The sequence below is a fragment of the Thermobia domestica genome, chromosome 13 (genome assembly GCF_964235325.1).
Source record: "Thermobia domestica chromosome 13, izTheDome1.hap1.1, whole genome shotgun sequence".
In the NCBI taxonomy this organism is placed as follows: Eukaryota; Metazoa; Arthropoda; class Insecta; order Zygentoma; family Lepismatidae; genus Thermobia; species Thermobia domestica.
In genome coordinates this window covers 133,438,952-133,460,811 of record NC_137466.1, presented here as the reverse complement: position 1 = coordinate 133,460,811, position 21,860 = coordinate 133,438,952, and the positions used below count along the sequence as shown (strand labels likewise).

General features: G+C 37.9%; 1 protein-coding gene across 1 annotated transcript in view; it reads right to left on the bottom strand.

Annotated features, from left to right (window-relative positions):
* The window catches only part of LOC145668526 (uncharacterized), a 47,680-nt gene extending 26,178 nt beyond the window's left edge, over positions 1 to 21,502 (bottom strand). The window contains exons 1-2 of the mRNA XM_081736505.1: positions 21,445 to 21,502; positions 8,882 to 8,978 (exon numbers count right to left, since the gene is read on the bottom strand). Of these exons, the coding sequence (XP_081592631.1) occupies positions 8,882 to 8,978; positions 21,445 to 21,467 (120 nt within the window). The 5' untranslated portion in view covers positions 21,468 to 21,502. The remainder of the gene's footprint in view (positions 1 to 8,881; positions 8,979 to 21,444) is intronic.
* Between the last annotated feature and the right edge of the window lie 358 nt (positions 21,503 to 21,860).

The following is a 21,860-nucleotide window of genomic DNA, read 5'->3' as shown; positions in this document are numbered from 1 at the left end:
AAGAAGCTGTCTCCCGGATTTTTTCTCATTTACATGTCGAGTTAAACACTGACCAAATTTCATGCTGGTAACCGGAAATGCACACGATCCATACAAATTATTGCACTTACGGACCGCATTATAGTAGCAAGAAAGATTTTGAAGAGTTGGCGCATGCTTGGCTTTTGGATCTCTACGCTTGCACTTGAAACATATGCTTTCACACAATCTGCCTTTTGTTGTACTTGCAAACGATGCTTTAAATCCTTCGCAGAACGTCATGGCATCACTGGCTATTGATTTCACTTGACTTCTAAAGCGCTTGCGTCGAGCATGAATGGAACACTGAGTGCAAAATTGCCCTCATGTAACTTCGTTACTGGAATCCAGCTTGCGGTATGCTTGCACGTTTTGCAATCAAGCTGGATGCAAACTTGGACGACTTCCAATTCAAGCTTACAACAAGTAGTTTACAAGTTGTCTCTGCTACTAGGAATCCCTTACGTGTATAAATACAACGTGCGGACGTATGCCATAAAAACTATAGTGCAAAAACTATGAACCAACCTGTGCTAAGTGACCACTAAAAAGCGCGAATTGTATCTAATCGAGTAATCATATGGCGAAGCTGTAAGCCAGTCCGGGGGCGTACGCAGGGAGACCACACCGAATCAGGAACCGAAAAAATGAAATCTTTAAGTTTTACGTCCCACGTTTATGCCGGTTAGGCTAAAGGAGACGATGATGATGAGAGATGAGTGAAATGGTGGAATGAAGAAAGTGGGAGGAAACGGGAGAACTCCGAGAAAACCCACGAGCACGGTGTTTGTCCACCACAAAGTCTACACGGCGCAAGCTGGGATCGAAACAGGGACCTCAAACACCCGAGATGAACCCTCTACCACTGAGCCACCGCACCCCCCCCCGAACCAGGAACCGAGATGGATAATTTGCCATTGAGTCTCTTAAAATTAATATAATTAATAAAATATATTATAAATAACTACTAAAATCTGTATTAATGTATTTAATTATATTTAAGTAATAAATATAATGGGGAAAAATAAAAGGGCTTATATTTTGTTAATGGGATTATTGTATGTTTTAATCTTTGTTAGGAATCTGGTGGAATTTGAACACCAAGGGGGGCCTGTGAGGGTGTGGTGTTTAATGTAACCCAAAAATACCTTGGTGTTCCTAGGGTTAATCCGTAGGAAATTTTCATGACCTATTGGCAATGGTTGTTCTTATAAGTACGTTGATCATAAATGAAAAGTGGTGGGAAAAGATAAGCAAAATTTGTTTGAAGAGCAGTAGTTAGTCATTTTTAACCATGTAGACTCTATGGGAAATTCTATCCTCAGCTGCTCATAAACAAAATAAAAATACAATTGACTGCATCATCCAACAACTACGAGATTAAATAAACATTGGACAGTCGAACTCCATTTATGTGGGGGCAGGAAGTCGTTTAGGAGGAACAATCTCCCATTTGCCTCCCCCTTCCGGCGTTGTTACACCCCTGCGATTAGTGTTTCTTTCCTGGGTAAGAAGGTTTTTGTCGATCTGTCTGACAGCAAGACTCCATTCTATTTAAACATATCTATTACAGAAAAAAACGAATGCTTATAATAGATCAACTAAAATTGCATATTCTTCACATGAGAAGAATAAGATTTAATGAATATAAAACCAGAAATTTGAATATTTTCAAAATTGTCTCTTTTTCCCTTTTAGAAGAGGACTTTTCGACAACGAAGCAATACACGTTCACTCATTTTTTATTATGAGTTTATATATCAAATTTCACGCCTCCAGCTTAAGCAAAATTCTCACATTAAGCGTTTTCAGAATAAAGTATCGACAATTTTAAAACTAGAAATGTCTATCTTTAGGAGCCGAATTTTTGAAAAACGCTTAAACTAGTTTTTGAATAATTTCAATTAAGACTTTATGTACCAAACTTCTTACCTCTAACTTAAACGAATACTCATATTGAATTTTTCTGTATAAATAATGAGAAATTTGAATATTATAGAAACTGTTATTGAAACGGGGTTATTGAAACATGTACCCTCTTATTTTTAATAAAGAGTTTAAATATCGAATTTCACATCTCTAACTTGAATGAATCCTTACATTTGGTAAACTCACAATGAAGAGTCGAATTTGTAAGATAAAAATTGCAATCTTTCCCCATTTATAAAGGTAACCAAGAAAGTTCTGTCGCTTTTTGTGCAAGTCTGTGTTCCATTGGCCCTCACACCGTGAGCTGAATGCGAATGGAGATAAGGCGAAGATCAGTTGTTGGTGTGGGTATATCCAACATACAACGTGGTTGTGCCAGTTCAGTTACACCGTGAACTTGCGTAAAGACAGAGTGAACATAAAACCTCCACAGACCGCCATAAAAGGTTGTATGCTGTACGGTACGAGTTCAAACTGGAGTCAAACGCCGCTGCAGTGGGGCGGAAGATATGCTAAGCCTTTGGTGACGATGTCGTGACTACATGGACAGTGCAGCGGTGGTTTAACAAGTTTAAGGATGGTGACGAAATACTCAAAGACGCAGCACGTGCCTGAAGACCAACACATGTACGAAATGAAGATCTTCAGGCAGCAATTGAGGCGAACAGTGGACAGACATGTGAGGAACTGGGACTACAATTCAGTGTGAGTGGAGAAACCATTCAGCAGCACCTCCATCAACTTGGGAAGTACTACAAGTTGGGTCGACGATCCCACATGATTTGACTCCGGGTAAGAAGGCAACGCGAGCATACACTTGTGTTTCTTTGCTGTCTCGTCTGAAGAAGGAGCCATTTCTGGACATGGTGTTGACATGTGATGAGGAGTGGGTCTTGTATGAAGCTCCACGGTGCCGTCATCATTGGTTAGCGTCCCATGAACCGGTTCCAAAACAGCCGAAACCAGCACTGCACCAGAAGAAGGTTCCCTTGTGTGTTTGGTAAACTGCTCGTTGCATCGTGCATCGGGAATTGCTACCAGTTGGTCAGAGCATCAATGCAACTGTGTACTGTCAGCAGTTGAGCCGTGTTCCAGAAAAACTCAAAATTCTGGAGCCAGCAAAGGGATCCTCCTGTTACAGGAGAACGCTAAACCCCACGTGGCTAGTATGGCTCGGGATACCATTCTATGCCTTGGATGGGAAACACTATTGCATCCGGCAAATTCCCCGGATATTGCACCGTCAGATTATCACCTGTTCCATTCCTTGGACAATCGCTTTAGAAAACGCTAATTCAAATCCGTAGTAGAGGCGTAAAGTGCACTTGATACCCTCTTCGTTGCACGGCCACCATATTTGCTCCAAGGTGACGGAATCCATGGGCTTCCATTACGTTGGCAGAAGGTCGTTGCTGATGGGGACTATTTTTGATTCTCAAGGTACGTCTTAGGCGATATATCGAAGTTCGAAGGTGGTGGTTGAAAAAGCGACAGAATTTTGTTGGTTACCTTATAAAAGCGGAATTTTCAAGAAATGCTGAAACACGTGTTCAGTTATTTTTAAGGGGAAGCTCACATTCCAAGTTTTATCTTTTTATTGAGACATAATTATTGGAAAAAGATTTGAAAACCCTGTGCATTTAAACTCCCTTTAGAAAAATCATTTCTTATCCCTTATTTTCATGACAAAAGAGTTTCCTGTCTCCAAATTTTACGTTTCTAGCAATAGTAGTATTGTCTTTATCTTGATGAGTCACTTTTATTTTATTTTATTTTATTTTACATAATAGTATATGTATAGATAAAGGGAAAAATTAAACCCCGTCAACTTATTATAGTAATTACGAACTTTACAAATAGAATAATTAGAGCAATACTGGTCAGTGGCATATGCAGAATCATAACCGGTAGGGCAATAATACTTGCCATAACGAAGAAGTGCGCTTACACACACACACACACACACACACCAAGTATTATGTGTTGTCACCGGCTGAAATGGGGCCATATGTTCGACCACAGTACTTCATGGGCTCTTGCTACACGACTTCCAATGCGCAGAGGTGAGGGGATTTGCAGAAAAGACAGATAAGAAAGAAGTCACATTCTTTTAGGCTTTATTTATTTACACAGTTTGAAATACTGATGAAATTTGCTAAGACGTACCATTTAACTTCCTGACGCTGCACCCATGGAAGGTTATGACCAGCATGGTGGCACCAAAGTAGGTATACGGTACCGTACTGCATTCTGTATCATTTCTCATTGTTATCCATTAGGTAGACTTAGTTTCTTTATTATTTGTTCTTAATATGTTTTTACTTCATCTTAAGCTCGTAAGAGCCGAAACAAATAAACCCATAAACTAGGATCTTCTACTTGATCAATGCAGGGGTGTATACCTACTTTTGGGCCACCCGTATTCAACTGGATGATGAATAGTCAGCACATCGCTTCCCAGGCGCCATTACTTCGTTTTTTCTGGATATGAATTCGCTACCTGTTCATTTAAATAGCTTTCCAATTGCCTCATGATGCTGTCAATATCAGAAAATTTTAGTGCTCTCAGCGAAAATAGAACCAAGGACAATGCACACTGGGGTGACGCACGCTAGAAATGCGTCAGGAGCTAAGTAATAATAATAATAATAATAGTAATAAAACTCTACTTTCCTTTTAATACTCTCTATTTGCACCCGCACATGGTAAATTTGATGATGCAAGATATTGTAGAAATGATTTTTAAAAATGCATCAAAAGATTGCGATCTTGCCCAATAATTAGATTTTGGATCACAGCAGACACGTAGCCAAAGGGTTGGTCCGGGGGGTCCGTACCCCCCCCCCCCTTCGGATGCAGAAATGAAAATATTAAGGAAAGATGAAACAAAAGAAGCGAGAAAAAGATGAATCAGCGTCAAAAATATAAAGCTACAGCAAGCATTTGGTTACTCATTCTTATGAGGAGCTTAGTGTGGAGGAAACGGGGGGGGGGGGGGGATCAAGTTGAAAATGGATATTATTGTAACGAAACATTCCGAATTCCATCTATCTCCATGCTAATCCCATGGGCTACAAATACGATCGATAAACCGGTTCGATAAGACAGACTCTCAGGTAGAACTTAAGAAATGTCCAGAATCACCAATGATATTATAAGCCATTTTGAATTTCGCGGTAACACTAATCCATTTTATAGGATGTCTTTACTCACGAAAGAGATCTCGTTGCTATCCTTGACAGCATTAAACGAAGATAAGAAAAAGAAGAAGACAAGTAGAACCGAGTTCGAATGATCTTGGAAGACTATATCTTTTTCAATACTTTGTTTATATTCTTTCACTCAAGATTTCTTCATAGTTTTTCTTATTAAAATACTTACTAACATATCACTATTTTATTGTCCTAAAAACCAATATGGGTACGTTGCCAGTAAAATAGTTTAGATTGATCGATTCCCTGGTGTGTAACCACAGTATTTTATGTCAACCCCCCTCCCGCCATTACGGAATCCTGGCTAAACGAATGAATATATGTTGCCAGTAAAATAGTTTAGAACGATCGAGCCCCTAGTGTGATAACCACAGTATTTCGTCACGAACCCCCCTCCCTATTGCAAAATCCTAGCTATGTGCCTGATCAGAGGCCACATTTTTTTTTCAACGGTCATTAGTTTTCGTATTTTTTTACGGAATAAACATATCACATTGTGTTAAGTGATAGCTTGGGTTTGGCTACACTATATGTAGGCTCTTGTTCTCCAGATATAAGGCATACAAGAAAATTTTTGATTGAAATAGACCTATATTGGATCTTTTTATCTAACAAAAAGCAGTTACGAATGATGAGATACACAGTACCGTTATTTAACTAATCTGCTGTATACCGGCGTTCCGACAACGTTCTTCGGAACAAAGAATTGTCCCGTAATATATAGACTTGTGTTTAACTTTCTCATTCTTAAATGTAAAACATGCAATTGCTATATATAAAAAAGATAGATATCGTCATAAAAATGCCATACCAATATTGGCAATACTCTCATGTTGCGAAAAAGAATACCAGTAGCAAACACGATAACAATAAGCGTGACTCACTCGGTACGATACTGATCTGGTATGAACTGAAATTAGTTTTATTATTTCATGTGCCTCCAAAATGCAGAAGAGAATGTGTTCTCAGAGAAAATCTAAAATGAAATATATATATACAATACAGAGCGCTCAAGAAGTCTCTATACACCTGAATCGTGGCAAGTCAAAGTCGCATTCAAAGTCACATGAAATAAAATTTTATGCGAAGGTTTGCAACACTGCTATATTATCGCCTTGCGTGAAGTTCCTTTCTTAGATTCCAGTCGGCAAAGTGACTTTGAAGTGATTGTTGCATCTAGTTAGCGGTCTCTGAAACAATGGTGTTAATTTTGAAACAACGAATATTCCTGGTTGAACATGTGTTCCGTGAACAAGGTGAGTACAAACAGACAGTCAAAGATAAGTTTGCAGCTAGGTTTCCGGATACACCTGTTCCGAATCGTCACACTGTAAGAGCACTGATCGATAAATTTAAAGACGTTGGAACGGTAATGGACTATGATCGAAGTGGTAGACCGTCAGTGCTCAATGAAACAAAAATGCTACACATATCGGATGCAATGCAACGTAGCCCCCATAAACCACTTCGAAAACTTGCCCAGGAAGAAGCAATAAGTGTTAGTACGGCACAAAAGGCGGTTCGTAAGAAACTGCGTCTTATCCCGTATCAGGTGAGAGCGATGCAGCAGTTACTTCCTCCCGACAGTGTAAAACGAGTGCAGTATTGTGAATGGTTTACACGGTTTGTTATGGACAAGTCTGACGATGTTTTGGATAATGTTTTTTTTTTAACTGATGAGGCCTGGTTCCATTTATCAGGTTACGTCAATGCCCAGAACTCACGTTTGTGGTGTGCAGAAAACCCACATGTCATACATGAAGTTTCTCTGCATGACCAGAAGGTAGGAGTGTGGATTGCAATATCCAGAAGAAGAATAGTCAGCCCCATATTTTTCAGACAAACAATAGATTCAACTCGTTATTGTGAAATTATTCACCAGTTCATGGGAGAACTAACGGAAGACAAAATTCGTAATGCTTGGATACAACAAGATGGAGCTACAGCACATACAACTCGCCAATCCATGAGATTATTACAAGAGGTTTTTGGAGATCGAATAATTTCAAAGGGATTGTGGCCACCTCGGTCTCCTGACTTGTCTCCTCCGGATTTTTACTTCTGGGATTATGAAAATAATTCTGTTTATAAAGGGAACCCCCACACGCTACAAGAACTCGAAACAGCTATCCGAGATTTTGCTCATAGCATTCCACATGAACAACTTGTGAGAGTATTTGAGAACAAGAAGAAACGTGTGAAAGCATGTTTGGAGGCTCATGGGGGACATTTCCAACATTTGCTGTGAAAATGTGTGTGTATATGCTACGCACTTCTACATAGTGCTTTTATGCCATAACATATAATAAATTTTGAGTAAAATAATTTTCTCGTTGCTTTGAATATGTGACAATTGAGGTGTATAGAGACTTTTTGAACGCTCTGTATATATTGGCCCCTAAATATCCCCCTTATTATATATAGTTGTGATCAGGAGTAAAAGTGAGGGGGAATGCGGCGAGACACCATTACCCCATTTCCAGAAAATATCTATGACTCCCCCTACTTCCCAATAAAATTACAATGGACGAAAATAGGTATGGGGAACGGTGTGACGATATGCGTCCCCTTATCTTTTCAGATCCACTTTTACCCCTGGTTGTGATGGATATTATCTAAACCAAAAGTGCCCCGTACTATATATATATTGGTCGAAAATACCATACGAAAACACGGACAACGTTTAGGAGGTGATTCCTGATACTAACATAAGACAAAAAGTATAGACCAACTTTGGTATACAAATGCTTTCTTTCGGAGTTACAGGCTGCCGGAAACATGAAAAAATGAACTTTAAAGGTCCATAGCTCCAAAACTATGGGATCTACTGTAGTCGGGTCAAGACTTTAGTCGGGAACTAATATGTACACTATCCAAAAATACATGTTTCAGAATTCAAAGATACTCACGCAACAACTTTTATAGAGGAGTCTGGCTACGGGCATATGATTTGAAGTATTCACCAACTACCTCTATAAAAATTGTTGCGGAAGTATCGCAGGATTCTGAAACTTAGATATTTGGATAAGGCACATACTGATTCCTAAGTGAAGTCTTGACCCGACTACGGTAGGTCCCATAGTTTTGGAGCTATGGACCTTTGAACTTCTTTTTTTTTTTCGTGTATTCTTCAGTCTATAACTCTGAAAGGAAGCATTTGTGCACCCAGGTTGGTCTATACTTTTTGTCCTATTTTGGTTTCAGGCAGGAATCACCTCCCAAACGTTGTCCGTGTTATTTTGAAGCACCCTGTATAATAATGGCATTTTATTTTCGAGAAAAAATTTAGGCCAATTGTACCCCTCTACGTGAGCAGGACACGAATACTTTAAGAAAAGATAGCATTACAGAAAGCAGGCCCAAGTGAGGCAATATTGACCTTACGAAGTAATTGAAAGCTTTGCCAACCATTTGCCAACCAACTCAATGGGCTGCGTAACACAAACGGAAGAAATATAATTACGATTTAGAGCGCGAGGTCGAAACTGTTGAATAGCTGGGGGCAAACTTTTCGTTGGACCAACGTAGGCTATTTTTCAATTTTATTTTTGTTGCATTTCCTAATTTCTAACTGTGCCAATCATTCGTCTACAACGCAGAATGTACCAAATGTGCTGCCGCGGAAACACATAAATAAAACTATATTTAATACTCAGAATTTTCGAAATTCTAAAGCGATAAAAGTAATTTAATACAACTTAAAGTAAATATAAAATACTAACCTCCTGATTGGTACGGTACGTGTTATCTGTCTGAAATCTCTCGCATTGATTTTGTTCTTCATTCCGGGGAGGATGAAAAATGTTGGAGAAATCCATCCTGCAAATATATAATTATACTGCTGTGAATAGAGAATATTCTATTGAAAATTAAACAACACAAAATATAATTAAAATCTCGGGCTTTGACGGTCAGAATACGGAAATCACTATTTATAAGTAACTATTTAAATAAAGTGAAAATCTCATTAATTACTCTTTCCTCTTCCAGTTATTTTTGATTGTATTAATAAATACGAAAAATGAGGAACAAGAGTACCGAACGTTTCATTGAGAAACAAAGGTTTATCAATTCATCTCTTCTAATGTTTTACCTTGATTGTCAATAGTAGTTCAATTTCTGATTTAAGATTAATTTGAATTTAAAGTCGTTTTTGAACACCGACGGTATATGAGACGGAACCTCAAGTTTAAAGTGAGATTTGAATATGTAATCCGGTTTATATCCGAGACAAGTAATCCAATGGGACCTACATCAGTAATATATAAGATTATAATAATGAAATGGGCCTACCATTTCCTTCGGTTCCTTGCGCTGGATTTCAGAGAAAATGCTCCGCGACCAGACGTGTTTCTATCTGGACTTCAAAATGCCCCGACTTTCATGTTTATTCTTCACTGATGAAGTTGGTAACTACTATTACTGAAATTACGTTTCCACATGAATACACAGAGCCTTCAAAATAACAGTAAACGTAGCAACAGCAGCAGACAAATGGGCAGACAGCTTTGTATTTAGATAGAGACCTATACATAGGCTGCGTCCTATTTATATTGACCATATTTTTATTATATATTATAAACTTTATACGATGTAAGTTATCTCACTTTCCTTTTACCAATTAGATAAATAAGATTCAATCTTCACTAGAAAGATAGGTAACACTATAGGGTTGCCATATTACCCGATTTTAGCGGGTACCACCTGATTTTTAGGTCCTATATTCCTCCCCCGCTTAATCATATTTTTAATCACGAAAAACCTCCCGCCTTTCTGGATTAGAGAAAAATCTAGAACGACTTTGTTGGTTAAATGTTGTTGTATTCAACGTAAACCGCTCATCTCTGTGTCAATCTCATTGGACTCGCGCTCAGACTCACGCTGTGAGCTATGTGTTTACCTAGTCTTTATATATCCAGAAATAATTGCAAATTGAATTACGGTATCCTTAGCATTTTGTTTAGATTAGATTCACTATTAATATTTTTTTCCTTTAAAATGTTTACGCTGTATTTCATATATTGTGAAACTGTGGTAATTTTGTATGTTAAGTGCGATTTCAAGTAGCAATCTTCAGAAATGATTAGAAATTTTATAAGAGATGGACTTAGATTCCTAAATACTGTATATTTTGTCTTTCTTATGATAAAAATTTAGAAATTATTTTGTGTTTCTTAAAGAGAAAACCGTATAAACAATGTCTGCATTTTTTTTTTTTTTTTTTTTTTTTTTGTGGAAAAGTTGTCTTACAGATATTCTTACAATTACAGATATCTTACTGTAATACTTACTTTACAATTCGAGACTCACATTTGTTGAACTTAATAAAACATTAAAGGCAAAAACTACATTTGCATTACTTTAGTTTGGTTAGAAAACTACATTGGAAGTGTCACTTAACAAAGAAATTACTTAGAAAAAAAATTGTCCATAGGATCCTAGGTCAGTATTTGTAATACACAAGTTCACATCAGTACTTACGGTTTAGAATACTACGCTTTTTTTAATTTTAAAATATGGCAACACTATGTAATACATCACTACGAATCTCTGGTACATCTCATCTTCTTCCCCTTTCCCCATTAGCTGCATAAAGTAGTATTTTATCAGACATGCTTGGGGAGAATTCCTCCCAGAAAGTTCTAGAATCCCCTCATTTTAAAGGTCTAAGTAGAATGTACGTGTAAATGGTATGTTCTCTTGAGCTTTAGATTCCCTCTACCATCTCAGAAATTGAGAAATGTCCCTACATTTTGCTGTCATCAAGTGTCCCTAGATTTTGCTTTGGAAAGGTGCTGCACCTACTCTAGCACCATTATCAATAGGTCAGGAAAGTGATAATAATATTAACAACCCTCCTCGCAAGACTAGTAAAGGCGGTGACAATAGCAGTGTGCACTTGGGCCTTCGACTTGGGTTCACAAGAGGCGCAATCCGTTGGGGTTTGAAGTCCTCTGAAGAGCATGGGCATTTTTTAACTGCCGATATTCTTTTTCTTTTTTTTTCCTTTTGTATTCATGTCCCTGTTGTGTAGGATTACTGTGGAGACCATTGCCCCCGGCTGGGGCGATTTAAAAAATATGAGAGGGGCTAGCAAGCGCGTCTTTGGTACACGAGGTTCCAGGTTCAATTTCCGGTGGGAGAACATTTGAGTTCATTATGGTGGTTTGATTGTTACGTTAAACTATAGGTCCATGTCTCATATTGCATCGGTACTTGTTTAAGAGGGACCAAACTTCAATAACCAACCAAACAAATGATAATAGTAATTATTATTATTGTTAAATCGGTTGTTGTTCGCTTTGGAGTCTAGCGTCCAATTCAACACCAAATAGAGCCGTATTTACGCATGTGTCAACATGAACCGCAGCCTGGAACCACAAGTTTTAGGTGGCGGCAAATTTTCTCGACCCAATTTCTATTTTTTCATACTGCTCTTCAGAAGTTACTTCAAATTAGTGAATAATAAAATCAAAAATTATTTTATTAATTGAAACTGAAAATTATACATTTTTTATTATTTATATATTATCGTCAATTACCCGACTCGCTGTGTTAAAATAAGACAAATTAGTAATAGGTTCCGATAGTCAGTCACTTTTTACTATTACTAAAGCGCTCTCTGATAGACGAAGTTTTTTTGTCTTAAAAATGTAATATTACTATTGCGAGCTGAATTATAATTTAAACGGCATCGGAAGTGTCACTGTTCATGTCAGCGACTGCGAAAACTATGGATTCGAAACTAATATCAGTCATTTTATAATATCATCTTTAAATATATGTATACCTCCCCTTCCTCTAAGTAGCACCATCAAAGTGAAATGATAAAAGTCATCAGGCCGAGTATCATTTATGTTGAAAATTTGATCCAGATTGGTCGGGCAGTTCAAGAGTTAAGTCACATAGTCACTCATTTTTAGGGCAATAATAATAATAATAATAATAATAATAATAATAATAATAATAATAATAATAATAATAATAATAATAATAATAATAATAAAAGTTAAATATAGCTCTATCACCGAGGCTATATATAAGAGATGTGGAATTGCAGCTTAATGTTAGATACTAACCATATGAGCTATCGCCGCAAACAGTAAATTTACTGTAATTAAGTTTTACTGCAAGTGAGCTTTAAAGATTTACTGTAATAATTAACTATCTTTGCGTAATATCTATGCAAATTCAGTCAAGAAATACATTTTTCAAATGAAGTGTGATATGTTTATTTATTTGTTTTGTTGTGCATAGTAAAAATTCTTGAAAGTCAGTGTATAGTTTTGAAATCCTCGTGCCCAAACTAGTGATGAGCAAACCGATTCACCTCTGAGATCGCCGCTTAATAGTTCACTCAATAAAATGAATCGATTCATTTGAACGACTCAGTGACTCACTTATATTTTTACAACGGGGAGAGGGGAAAGTTAAAAACTGAAATTGTATTATCAGACTAAATGCATCACATAACATGAATTTTAAAGGTATAACTCCCATTTTAGATTACAAGTATACAGCTATTAACAAATTTAACTTTTAAAAAATCACAGGAAGTTACACTTTTAAACATGCAAATTACAATTAACAGATGTAACATACAAAAATGCAATTCAGATACAAAATACACATACAAATTAGACTAAATAAAATTACTATTAATAAGTGTGAAAATACATCACAAATGCAAAAAAAACTATACTCAAATTATAGCCTAAACGAATCAAAATACGGAATCCAAAATATTATAACTTAAGACTCAATGCTATAGAAATACAATTTTAGAATTAAAGCAAAAATGTTACAACTTTAAATTCAATGCCAAAAATATTATAATTTTATTACAACATCGTGAGAAACTATAAATTTTCCTAAAAATCTTGGCGACCACATCCCCCTTAGAATACACATTTTAATCATAGTAACCTGTTCCCCCGTGATTAAGCGGTTAGCGTTTGTGCCTTTGGCGTGAGAGATCCGGCGATCGAATCCAAGTGGGAGCTCATGTTGTTCGGGTTCCACGTTTTCAGTAGGTCCACGTCTCATATAGCCCCGCTGCTGAAATAAAATGAAATATTTTAGTTTAATGGTAAACGATTAAGCCCTGTAAGCTAAGGAAGACGATTATTAAAGCAACTGAATGATGATGAAAGAATTGGTGGAATGAGAAAGTGAGAGGAGACGGAGTACTTGAGTGAGAACCATAGTGAGAACCAGCGAAACTACCCCTCCAAAACAGCAACTGACTGAATCAACCAACAAGATTAAAAAGCATGAGCACGGTTCGCGAGTAAGCTACGTGCAAGATTCACATTCTACAAACATTGTCACTCCTAAAGAATCGTCCCTTCCAGAGAACAGTGGTTCAAAAAGAACCATGATTCCTGAATAACCACAAGAACCACGACTCACAAAGAACAACGACTCACAAAGAACAACGACTCCCGAAGAACAACGACTCTCGAAGAGTAACGACTCTCCAAGAATCGTTGCTCATTTCTAGTGAACAACGACTCACTCACTCATCCAAAAGAGTTAGTCAGAAGAGTCAGCTCACTCGTGAGTGATACATCACTAGCCCAAACCACACATTGTTACTACACAATACATTTGCGTTATATCTAGGGTTGCCAATTTTTCATAGAAAAAGAATCTAGTGATATGTATTATCCAGTATGAAGCTTGTTAGAAAATGCGTAAAACTTATGGAAAAATTTAACATCTGGCAACCCTAGTTACAACAATATGGGATTTATCATTCACAGTATTTTGCTCTTTCGATGGTTACTTACCTCAGATAAAACCTGAGCAGCAACATACTCTGTGTTGAAATAACGACACGTTCACGGGATCCTACTTTTGCAACTGGACATTCTGTGGAACTGTTATCTCGGAAACAGGAGTTTGTGTATGCCATTACTGGGCTCTTTGTGAGACAATCAGAGACTGATTTTTGAATCACCAAATGTTGCTCCTTGACAGGCAGATCCGTAGCCAAAACACTACGACAAGGGGGACCGATGTATATATATATTGGGGTGGTTAACTTGTGTTCATCTTGCATCCATACATATATATCAACAAACAACTGAAAGTTTCAAGAGGACTGAAGACATTCCAAGGAGATTAACCTCCACTGACTACTTCCTAGTTACAGGCCTGAAGACATCCCAGTGAAATCCAAGGGAAATTCCGTAGATATTCCCATTATCCTTAAAGTTTTTAAAGATCCGCTATCGGTGTATCGCTAGTGTACGCGTCTTTGATTCGGCGGACCCGAGTACGATTCCGGATAGGAGCTATGTTGTTCGGATCTCACGTTAAGGTGTAGGTTCAATATGTCATATATCCTCGGTCCTAAAATGGACTTTAAAACCACCACCATCACCACTTAAAGTTTCTACCGTGTGTCTGAATTCTTGAGATGACACATAGATCTCCAATTTTGACTTATTTCATTTTGGCCAATTTCTGACATTTTGTTTCTCCCGCGCAGTCTAGAATTGTAATAGTTTAAGTCTAAGTTCCTATAAAATGGTGGCTCTAAGTGGTATTGAGCATTGTTGCTGCCGCTGGAGACGTCAACTGGTATAATCTGTCTCAAAAAAAAAAAAAGTACACAGGTCCGTATCCAAGGGGGTCTAGGGGGCCGAACCCCCCTAAATTTTTACTAACCCGCTAAAATTTTCACGGTAGGCTTGCAAATGATCTATAATATGGTGATGGACTATAATATAGTTGGATCGAGCCCCCTATATGACTTCTACCGGCCCTTCCCCCTACATTTTTAGGTTGGCTACCGGCCTGATAGTACATACAATATTATTGCCATTTCATTTGATAGTTTGGATTGAATTTTAGTTTAAGGGAACTTTTCTGCACCAAGGCTTTATAAGGCGTGGACCTACAGCTTAACGTGAGATCCGAATCATATGAGCTCCTGCCTGGAAGCGAACCCGGTCTCCTGCGTTAAAGACATGTAGCCACAAGAGAGCTCTTTCAGTTAATCAGTGGTGGATCTAGGTAAAAACTGAGGGACAGCCCGAACCCAACGATGATAAGCATATCATCAGTTAACTATATAAACTTTCAAAAATATTAAATAATAACTTAAATTATTTTGGTTACTCAAAAATCTGGAGGGTAGGCTCCCCAGCCCCGGGCTAGATACGCCACTGCATTAATCGTGGTTGATGTAAAATTATATTAATGGTATTACTTAACAACCAACCATCTTTATTTACTAACATCCATGACACTATATCTAAATGGCTACCAGAGAAGCAATCTATATTAAAGAGTACTTAATTTACTTATTCCAGTAGACCCTCCGAGGGACAAAACACAAATATACTGTAGGCTATTATTTAAAAAGAATATATTAGTAAGCTCCTGGTTCATCTACTCTCAAAACATATTTCTTAAATAGTTCCACAATTACTAACGGTACATGATGATGTAATTGTTAAATCGCGAAATATCTACTAGTCAGCTACCTTCGACAGAAAGAGACTTGCTTGCAAGCAAACGTTGTCCGGAATCAAGAACACATTTCTTTGTTCGCATCATTCTTGGTTAATATTCCAGCAATAGAGATGTAAACAAAACCTTTCAAGGAGTAAGGCCTTTTCTCTGAATTTGTCCATTTCTATTTACCCTCAAGCCTCTCACCTAAATACCATTCTCAGTAGAAACGCTCTGCCACAAAGTTGATACTGCTGAAGTTGTTATGCTTTCGCCGATACGATGCGAAAGAAATTACCGTGGAACGGTTTTAAATAAAGGTTTTGGTGGAGAGGTTTCCCATTTGGCAACATTGTAAGTAATAAGACGCCTGCTTTCCGCCGCGACGCCAACCAGTGGGGAAAAAATTACTCCCTTCTGAAATTCCACCTACCGATACATTATTGAAATAAAATTAAATTTATAGCTTCACGTACCGCAGAACGCTTAGCCCTTTAGGCTAAAAAAGACGGATTAATTAATGAAAGTAAATGGTTATGAAATAATCCGTAGAATGAAAATGTGGGAAGAAATCTATGGAGATTATGTTGTCCACCACATTCTCGCGTAGCCGCCGGCCGATTTATGGATCCGTTCCACCAGAGTTGATCTCTCAACCATTGAGCCCCCGTGCTCTCTCGAGGTATATTTGTAGGAAGAAGAGTTAGAAAAAAAATCCGACAGCGCATCCACTGCGAGGACATAACCCTATTCAACCCAATAAGTATATACAATAATGATGATGCACTGTCATTGGAATGATGGGGAAATATACATTTTTATTAAGTCAACCCTAGAATACCTGATTTTCAATTAATAAAAGTCAAGTTAATATTCATCTGTGATATACAGTGGCTGATCTAGCCCGGGGCCGGGGGAGCTGGCCTCCCAGTTTTTTTGAGTGACAATAATAATTGAAGCTGTAAACTATATATTTTTCAAAGTTTATAACAAATTCGTGATATATTTATCATAGTTTGAGTTCTGAGTACCCCCCAACTTTTACCTTCTAGATCTGGTGATATGGTGCTATTAATCATACATTGGGTTGAGTTGATTGTGAGTTTAATGTCCCTTTCAGCAGCGAGGCTATATGAGACGGAACCTACTGATTAACGTGGAATCCAAACCACATTAGCTCCCACCGGGAATCGATCCCGGGTTTCCCACATCAAAGGTGCGTACGCTAACCGCTTAGTAGAGCTCCTTCGTGGCTAAGCAGTTAGCGTACGTACCTTTGGCGTGGGAGACCCGGGTACGATTCCCGGCGTGGACTTGTGGTTCGGATTCCACCTTAATCAGCAGGTTCACGTCTCATATAGACTCGCTGCTGGAAGGGACGCTAAACTAAAATCCACTCCACTCCGCTAACCGCTTAGCCACATAGAAGCCCTCATACCTGTACATTTGGTGTCAAATATAGAAGTATAATGGGAGAAAATAGAACAGGTGTCTAGTTTTCGATATCTGGGTAGTATTATTAGTGATGATATGAAGTATGAACTTGAAATAAAAACAAAGATAGGAATAACGAAAGAAATCTTTAGGAGGAACAAAATACTGTTTTGTGGAACCTTGAATAAAGAATAGAGAAAAAGACTTATAAAATGCTTCGTGTGGAGTATTGTATTACTGTATATGGGTCAGAAACACGGACATTATGCAAAAATGGTGAAAAAAGATTGGCAGCTGTCGAAATGTCGGCGTGGAGAAGAATGATGAGAATTAGCTGGGTCGACTGGAAAACGATGAGAGGGTGTTAGAAATGGTGAGAGAGAAAAGAACAATTTTAGGTACGTATTATTAAGAAGAGAAAGAGAAACTGGTTGGGACATTGGGTAAGAAGGAACTGTATCATGAGGGACGTGTGCTAGAGGATATGGTGGCAGGAAAGAGAGGGAGAAGTGAAGAAGATTACAATCAATGGATAATATCAAAACAGAAAAGAGGTTAGCGGAAGACCGTGGAGAACGGAAGTTTCTCAGCTGTGGCAAGTGACTTGCCAATAATGACAGAATACATATGATGATGATTATGAATGGATAGTTATATTTTTCTAAATTTAAATTGTTTCTTTATTTGATAGCAATTTGCTCTCTATATATTGCGTTATGCTCGAGCTCATAATTATACCAATAAAATTATTATACAGGGGCAAGTCAAAAAGACCCTGTACGTCCTTATTTCTTCGAAACGGAAGAGGAGTCGACCATTCCGAGTTCATTATGGATTGGAATATGGGCTCTATGTTTGAGAGTACTTCCAGTTCATGGGTGCCATCTTGAAAGCCATCATATTGGATCAACTTTTATATATATATATATAGAAAGGGGAGCATTTGGAATAAAAATAGCACTTGCAAGTTTTCTTAAATATATTTCTATAACAGCATCTTCGTTAGTGTGTTTACGCCAGATCCGGTCCAATTTTCAGCTGTTGTACATATTATGACGGCCAACAGAACGAATACAATCTGTAATTGCGCATGTGTGTAAGCCAATGATTGTCCTGTAAGCCTTCCGAGCAATAATTTTTGTCGACATTGCAAGTTCTGTTGATCGTCAATGCTCTTAAGTCTTAAATGACAACAGAAATGTAAAATCTATTGTAATTATAAACTGTATATAATCTGGGAAACGTTTTATTTATATTTGATATATCACAGACCACTTATGCACTTGAAAAAAAATAATCTTGATAAAAGAAATGACGATTTCCCGTGAGCTGTAAGTTACGTCCGTGAGCTGTAAGTATACACAAAGAGCTCCTATCTGATTTAATGGTTAACTCGGATTGGACAACATGTCTTCCGTTTCGAAAAATGGTGTCCTGATACTTTTGATACAATTCGCACTTAAAAGAAAGACTTTTGATCACTTAAAAGGAAACCATCCAACATACGATGTTGATCTTCAGTTTTTTTTTTTTTTTTTTTTTTTAACAAATCAACAAATCGTTTTATTTCACTATTACTAATATATCGTCAATAAATGTGTCAGTAATCAGCAGGCAAACATTTTATACTTTTCTACTGAAAAATCCAATAACATGTGGGGCTCATGAAAGTGTAATCCTGTCAGACTTTTTTTTCTTTGATTTAACATCCGACAATTATACACCGAGACGAAGGGACGATGTTGATGAGATGGATGATAATGATGGCGTGAAGAAAGTGGGAGGAAGCGGGAGAACCCCGAGAAAATTTCAATCACATGGTGTTTTTCCATCACTAAGCTTACTTGAAGCTGCGGGATCGAACGAGGGATACCATGCACCAGAGGTGAACGTTCTACTACTGAACCTCCTCCATATAGTCCATATCATTGGTGTGTAAGTGGTCATCACATCGATACTTAAACTAGTTATTTTTTGGCTTTCGAGGCCATACTTGTGTACTTATGATGAGTGAAAAAGAATGCTCATTCTCCTATCGGCGCTCGCATTTAGAACTACACACCCAAAATATAGGCAAATGATAATAGACTGGGTACAAGGGAATATATCAAGATATTGTGCAAATTTTAGTGTACACGAACTACAATAAACTCTACAACAGAAATGAGGGCCGCGGTGGCTCATTGGTAGAGCGTTCACCTCTGGTGCTTGGGGTCCCTGGTTCGATCCCAGCCCCTGCCTAGTGAACTTTGTGGTGGGCAAACACCGTGTGCGTGGGTTTTCTCGCGGTTCTCCCGTTTCCTTCCACTTTTTTCATTCCACCATTTTATTCATTACTCATCATCACCGTCTCCTTTAGTCTAACCGGCATAACCATGGGACGTAAAACTCAAAGATTTCATTTCATTTCATTTCTACAACACAAATGTTCTAACTCCCTATTGCAAGATCGGGAGTGTTATTTGAATCTGCAAGTAGAGAACTGCCTTCTCGCCACCATTGGCGCAAATCCCGGGAGGATGCGAGGGACATGTCCCCTCCAACCTTGGAAGTGGGGACTGTACCCCCCCTTCCCTAATAGTCCGATTTGATACGTATTTTTGGGGGGAAAATGTGATGATTTGTATCCGATTGCCACAAAGGAAGGTAAGATGAAATTGATGTCCCCCCAGAATGAGCCTCAACTGCCCGCCTCCCAATGTTGAAGACTACTCTGTTTCCTGATTCTCCACTGGATTGTTTTTGAAATTCACAAATATTTTGAGCATGCTTAACAAAAAAGAAAAAGAAAACAGCCTTGACTTGTCCTCCCCAATGTTGAAGACAGATTTACGGAAGGTGACCAGCCGTCCCGTTTTAGTCGGGACAATCCCTTATTTTAAACCGTTGTCCCGTTTTTTTTCTGATTCTCAAACGGGACGTCTAAATGTCCCGTTTCTAAGCAAACATGACGCAGGTGTCCCGCAATTATTATTCAAAATATAAATGGTCAATGCTAATTCTACACTCTTCCGTACCAACACTCATTGGGAAGGTTCAGCCGTGCCTAGAACTTCTGAATATTCAAATGAGAATTGAGTGTTCTGTGGTTCAAGTGGGAATTGAGTGGGAATTCTGAAGTAGTTAAAGTAGTTAAAAGTATTTTTGAGTAGTACTTAACTTGGAAACGCTGTGTTATCATTCTTACTTGTGTATTTTGTTAATTGGAAACACTGCTGAGTCCCAAAATGCAATGTGGAAGTCCCCCCCCCCCGTCGCTGATTCGTATGCGTCCCGTTTTTGAAAGTAAAAGTTCTGGTCACCTTGGATTTGCGCCGCTGCTCCCCACAATTTATATATGAGGGACTCAGTGGTAGAATGCACACTTCTGGTGTGTGAGATTATTATTCAATCTCAGTTTAACCCAAGTAGTCTTCGTAGTGGATAAACGTAGTGTGTGGACTTTCTCCAGGTTCTTCCGTTTCCTCCCACTTTCTTCATTTCACTATTTTATTCACTGTCTCCCTTAGCCTTGGTACATTATTGTGGTGCGTTTACTAATGAAATGTGTGAAACTCATGTCTATGCGGTTAGCATACGCTCCTTTGGCATGAAAGACCCGGGTTCGATTTCCGGCGGGAGCTCATGTGGTTCGGATTCCACGTTAATCAGTAGGACCCGTCTCATATAGCCTGGCTGCTCAAAGGATGTTAAACTCAAAATCAACTCAACTCTACTCTACTCTACTCACTGCCGGAGTTTGTCAAGTAAAGGGTTCAAGCTCCCCACCTTCATATAATTTCTGATGTCTATATAGTATACATATCCTGATATGGTAAATGACTATTTTCATATATATATATATATCTTGCTCAAGGAGAGTTAAAATCCCAAAATCACCCCTTGTGTACGCCACTGACTACTTATATCAGTCATCCCCGCCTTCTTAGCTAAACCTGAAATGACACTACTGTGCACAGGGAAAAGAAAGTCTATTTGACAGTTGACAAATTTTCTTTTGCCAATAACTCAGAAACAAATTAATTAATTTGGATCTTTTTGTTGTTATCCTTAGAATAGTTATAATTTGATAACTTAACAAAATCGGTATTCTAATAGATTAATTTATTGTTTAAAGAAAAAGAAATTTTGTCAGCTGAAGAGTACTTTCTTTCGTGACTGTACAGGACGAGTGAAAAGACCCAGTAACATTAGAAATCTACTTTCTAATTTTTAAGTATATACATCTTATTTCTAATGAAATATGTAATTTAACTTTATCAAAGACACTCTCGCACGTGTGAACTTGATGTAATTTATAACTACTAATGATCGAATGTCCTAAAATGCTTTGAATCAATATAATTTTATTGTAACTGGAGCACGTGTTATGAAAATTTTTGCTTACCTTGTGTTTTCTTCTTCTTTCATACAATCCAGCCGCTCACGAAATGACGGTATCAGCTGACAACAATCATAGTTGTGCACTATGTGCAGTGATGCAATAAGAACTCTTCCCAAATACTCCCACGTAAATGCTCAAATTTCCCATCTTCCACAAAGAATTTCCCTTTAATTTTCCCTTCCTCAACTTCCAGGACTAACGCGAGTTCATGGGGAATAGACCTTAAGTGTTCGCCCATTAGAAACAATACATTTTCCGAAACATTTCTTGTCCTATTGACATGAGATTCATATTTCTCCTCAAAAGACTGATTCAAAAGCAGTTTAGTCTGCACAACCTGCAATCGTTTCACTGAAATGTGAAACAACCTGAGCAGAAATTTTCTACAGGGTTCAAACTTCAAGCTCATATCGTTTCAG